General features: G+C 33.8%; 1 protein-coding gene across 1 annotated transcript; it reads left to right on the top strand.

The window, feature by feature from the left end:
- The first annotated feature begins 14 nt into the window (after positions 1-14).
- On the top strand, positions 15-2,327 carry LOC111088611 (2-oxoglutarate-dependent dioxygenase mpl2-like). The gene is made up of 3 exons (XM_022399246.1): positions 15-342; positions 1,066-1,176; positions 1,864-2,327. The coding sequence occupies exons 1-3, from the start codon at positions 223-225 to the stop codon at positions 2,044-2,046; spliced, it is 414 nt and encodes a 137-aa protein (XP_022254954.1). The 5' UTR covers positions 15-222; the 3' UTR covers positions 2,047-2,327.
- The last annotated feature ends 3,147 nt before the right edge of the window (positions 2,328-5,474 follow it).

Raw genomic sequence — 5,474 nt, forward strand, 5'->3', positions numbered from 1 at the left:
ATATTACACTCTGTATATCTTGTGTTTCTTGTACGTGTACTTTCATTAGGTTTGTGAGTTTCTGTGTTCTGTTAGAGAAAATACGTTCAACTTTCGTGACTAGTATGCATGTCTTAATGTAATACACGGTCCTGTATTTGAACATTTCTAAATACAGATGTAGAAGAAGACTTTTTCTTGAAACGTCACACACACCGACAAAATAAAAAAGGATCATTCCGAATGTTTTATTATCCTCCTGTTAAAGAAGATGTCAGAGATTCTCATGTTGCTCGTTTTGGAAAGCACACAGATATTGGAACCATAACGTTCTTGTTCCAGGACAATTCAGGAGGAATGGAGGTGAGATAACAAATATACATTTTTTATGATTCTATATTTACTTTTTCGTTTATATTGAAGATGATTAGATATATGGAATTAAACAGCTTAATTCACAAGACAGAGGTCGCTGTATAACAGAATTCATGGATTGGGTCAGTTACTTTAAACAACTCAAACGGTACTACATGAACAGAGTGTGAACGTTGATATTTCTTTTGTATCATAGAAACAAACATTTCTTAGGGTCAGGTGGTAAAGAGTAGACAAAAATACTTAACATTATTATATATTTGTAATGTATTGATTGTTAAACACGGGTAACGTACTTATACTTGAAATATATTACCCGAAAAGGCTTAGCGTTAATTATTTTGTCTTGCTAACTCACCAGGTGAAATCATTGTAAGGTTATCTATAAGTATAAAAGTCGAGGGAGACGATGCACCTAACACTAATGGACACATATAACAAATTATTTATTATCTTCTGCCGTGGCCCTCCGATGGATCAGCTGTAGGCTTATGGGCTTTTAACGCTGGAATTCAGACCTCTATCCCTGGGGTGGTCACAGCGCAGATAATTCATACAATTCAAACAAACGAAATAATATCTCCTGCTGTGATTCTAGACCTGTTTTTTATATTTTATCCACAGTTCTAGTTACTCGTGAGTTGAATATTAAGTTTCCTAAAAGTCAGAGTTTACTGTCGTGATATGTTTAACACTCTTGTTATTTTCTAGGTGAAAACTAAGTCGGGAGAATGGATCCACGCCATCCCAATAAAGGATACTGTTCTGGTTCTTGTTGGAGACTTGCTATCGGTTTGGAGTAATGGATTATATCCAGCAACAGTGAGTAAATGATATTAATAGTTTATGTTTGGTAAGTTTTTGTAAATATCAAACACCAAAATAAACAACGTCTGAATAGGGCACCAATAGAATGTGTTTTCTTCCTAGTGTGACTTACAAATGTCTTTTGGAAATTCTTATCTAGAATTTATTATTCTTACATTTCCAGGATTTATTTTACAATAAAAAAGAACGTTTCAGCTATTATACTAACAGTATAGATGATATTTAACGTTTAAATAAAACTAATAATCGATGTTTGAATCCCCGTCCCACCAAGTATGAATTATAATGTGACGGTCATTAGTAAAAGGGTAGCACAAGAGTTGGCGGTGGTTGGTGATGACTAGCGGCCTTCCCACTAGTCTTTCACTGCTAAATTAGGGAAGGCTAGCGCAGATAGCCCTCGTGTAGCTTTCTGCGAAATTCAAACCAAATATATCAACGACTAAGTTTTGTTTCTCTGTGTCGTCATAGATCTGTGTTACGTGTTCTTCACCCACCAACCTGACAACTAACAGTTATCTCATTTTGGATTTAAAGAAATGCGTATATAATACAAAACTGTTTGTTGAATTTCAAGCAAAGTTACTCGAGGGCTATCTCCACTAGTCGTCCCTAATTTAAGTGACAAACTAGAGGGAATGTAACTAGTCAGTATCACAAATTCCATGTTACATTTTACAGTTTCATCGACTGCTTGTTCCGAACGATGAGGCCCAAAGACGACGAGAAAGAAGTTCCTTCGTCTATTTCGTTGTTAGCGACGATGACGTCTTAGTGCAGCCGCTCCATAGTAGGAGCCCAACGACACCAATAAAAACTTCGGATTACTTTGCTCAAAGAGTTTATAGTATTATGAAATATTAAGCTATTTACTTGCAAGTCTAATTTGTTCTCTAACAACTACAGATTTCGTCAGATAATTGCTTACTGTTTCTAATTTACCAGTTTTTTGTTTGTTTGTTTTTCTTTTCCGGTGTTATTTGTTATGTATGTAAACATACACAACTATTCAGGTAATAGAGCCAAAATCAAACAGCTTGGCTTATAAAAGATAAACAAATAAAACCAGGGTATAAACTACACTGTGGAAAAAGTAAAATACATTTTATTAAGATAAGTAACCTGATGATTTAGGATCCATACAACAGTACTGAAACAAAGTCTATCAAATCCCTTTTTGAAACCCTCATTTGTGTAAAAAAAGAAAGAAAGAAGAATAATGATGATAAGAGTAGATATGGATACCTAAACCCGCATCTTTCACCGCATGCAGTCAAGTTGTTGGAAGTTAGTTGCTGTCAGTGAAACATAATTATATTAAAACAGTTTCCTACAACCAGACCCATCAAGGTACGAAGAAGTTTCTTATTCGTAAACTAGTACATACATAATACGTGGTTAGGTAATATCGTTCATTTTGTAGTGCGTGCTTTATAACAGTATAACGTTCAGCATGTTTGAATGAGTTTATAGTTACATTTCTGTTCCCACATTTGTTTTTCACATAGACGCAAGAAACGTGGGGTCAAAGGGCCATTGCTCAGCCATCTTTTAAAGCAGTTTCAGAACCCCACTTTAATAACCTGAGTTCGTCTCAGATATGTGCTTCTAAAATAACATATAAGAACGGCGGAGAAAATAAATATTTCCAGTTCTTAAACACCAATTTAAACTCCGAGACCTGCATTGATTTTTAACAAAGTGCTGGTCACACACAAAAGTAAGGAAGACATCATATTATTTAAAAAGGAGTGTTTGGTTTTAAAGACAAGAATAAAAAATCTTTATACAGTGTGTACAATGCGTGGTTACAATCCGGTACTGTATATTTTATTCAGATAACAGTAAACTCGTGGGCCTACGACCCACATTTACAGGGCCCTCTTTCAAAACTATATAACAAGAAAATATTTTTAATTCAAAGATTATCCAGGTAAATGTAAGACTGGACTTCTTGGTTAGAAATTACAAGTCATGAAAATCAATAATTGATTTTTATTTCATTGCTGTAACTTACAAATAATTCCATAAGTCGCACACAAAATTGTTATACAAAACCAGAAACTACCAATAAATGAACCAAAGAGACTTTCAGAGTTAATCAAAGGGTTGACTGAAGATCGGCGATTAGTTAAATGTGATAATTTTTTTTAATAAGTTCTGTATAATTATGGTTAACATCAAGTCTTTTTATATACAAAAAGTCATATTTCTTAGTGAAGTACTTTTACTAAAATAAAATAAAGTTTTGTCCATTAATATATTGAGTATTGGTTTGGAATAGTCCATGTGCAAAGTAATTTTCATGTTAAAATTAAAAATACTCTTGGTCGTCTCAAATTTCCTTTGTGTAATCCCTTAAACCTCCCAAATGCATTTCAACCGTTTTTTCTTTCATTAAATCCTTATAGTTTGTATGTTATTTTCTCTAACCTAATCTCAAAACTGAATCGGTCAATTCGACCGACCTCGTAACCACAAAAAATCGAAATAAACCTAAATTAACCTTCTTTTCTTACTAGTATGACTTCAGATTGTTAGGACGATTGACTCGCAATCTGAGGGTCGTAGGTTCGAATCCCCATCCCATCAAACATGTTCGCCCTTTCAGCCGTGGGGACTTTATAACATGACGGTCAATGGAGATTTGTTCGTAAAATAGTTGGCAGTGATGAATAACTGCCCGCCCCACTAGTCTTTCACTGCTAAATTGAGGCCTGCCAGTGCAGATAGCCCTCGTGTATCTTTGCGCGAAATTCAAAACCAACAAAAATAAGGGAACTAGTTATTGTATTATATAACGTTTATTAATAACCATTCTATTTAAATTAGTTCGTACATTGTCATCGCAGTGGACAGAGCACAAATATCCTATTGTGTTGTTTCGCGCTGAAACAAAATCCTGATATGATTATTAAAAGCTAATTTCTCACGATAAAACTAATATACAATTTCTGTACTGTAACACGATAATAAAAATATATTAAATAACAAATTCACAATTATTTGTTTATTAATAGATTAAAACTGCAGTTTCTACTCAATAAGTGTATATTATGATGTTCTAGCATCATGACGTATTTCTTACCTTCTTGTATTTAACCAGAATTTTCCAATCACCAAATGTATACTTTTTTTTTATATTTCAAACCTACACAACAGGCTGTCTGTACTGTGGCAACCTCAGGAATTGAACTTTGAACCTTACCGGTAAAACCCTAAACTTGCCACTGAATCACCGAGAGTGATTGGACTTTCTACATTTAAATGTTTAGTAACTTGGACACACAAAAGAAGAAAATATGGCAGTCTTTCAGTTAATATTATATTTCGTGAAGATATACCCAATATATAGAGAGTTATAGGTATTAAATTTATAAATGCTTTTAAATGAGCACTAAAGGTCACGTGACTCGGTCAAATTAACCAACCTCGTGTTGGAAGAGTTAATAAATATAAATTAACTCAAACAAAATATGGAAATATTATTTTCCTCCACACTGCTTAACTAAAAAGTGCTTTGAACTAAAACATTTAGTAAAGTACTATGTTATTTAAATTTGTTTTTCTTTCATTTTCATCATTTACCATACCTCACTTAAAAGTTGTTTCCTCTTCTGTGGCTTTTTATATGCTTTCCACTTATTAGACCCCACTCCCCTTCCCCGAGTTGAAATTTCAGAAATCAGTTCAAAAACAGCTTCGTAAGCTCCTTGCTGCGCTTGTCTCAGTTGGGATTTTGAAAGTGGAAGACGAAACAGAAAAAAGGGGCGGGGGAGAGAAATATCAAACATGACACGAAGGAGATCATCATACCAAGGAATATAACCCCTAAAAGTTCACACAAGTTCAATGTAAGAAAAATAAATAGTGAAATAGAAGAAAGAAGAATGTTTTAAGAGGAGGAAATTTTTGCCAAAGCAGTAAAGAATTTTATATTCATCATGGAGAAAAAACTGCTGAATATATATGGCAACAAAAGAATTCAAACCGTGGATTTCTGTTGTTGTTTTAATCAGAGATGACGGGTTCGATATTAAAAAAGGAATGCACGTGGAAGGTACTAGCACAGCACTAACATGAATATGAAATTCAATAAATTTCATCGAATTTGATTTAGGCAATACCACGCAACAACTTCTGACAGCAGACGGACAACGCTTATCAATAGAGACATCAAGTTTTCTTTTCTTCTTCTTACCTTTTTCTGTACTTCCAAGTAAAATAAATAAATACTAAGACAATGCCTTAAATCTTAGGAAATTTGTTTTTCTACAGTTTTTCACTTAAAT

This window comes from Limulus polyphemus, unplaced genomic scaffold (assembly GCF_000517525.1).
Source record: "Limulus polyphemus unplaced genomic scaffold, Limulus_polyphemus-2.1.2 Scaffold4123, whole genome shotgun sequence".
NCBI classification, from domain to species: Eukaryota; Metazoa; Arthropoda; class Merostomata; order Xiphosura; family Limulidae; genus Limulus; species Limulus polyphemus.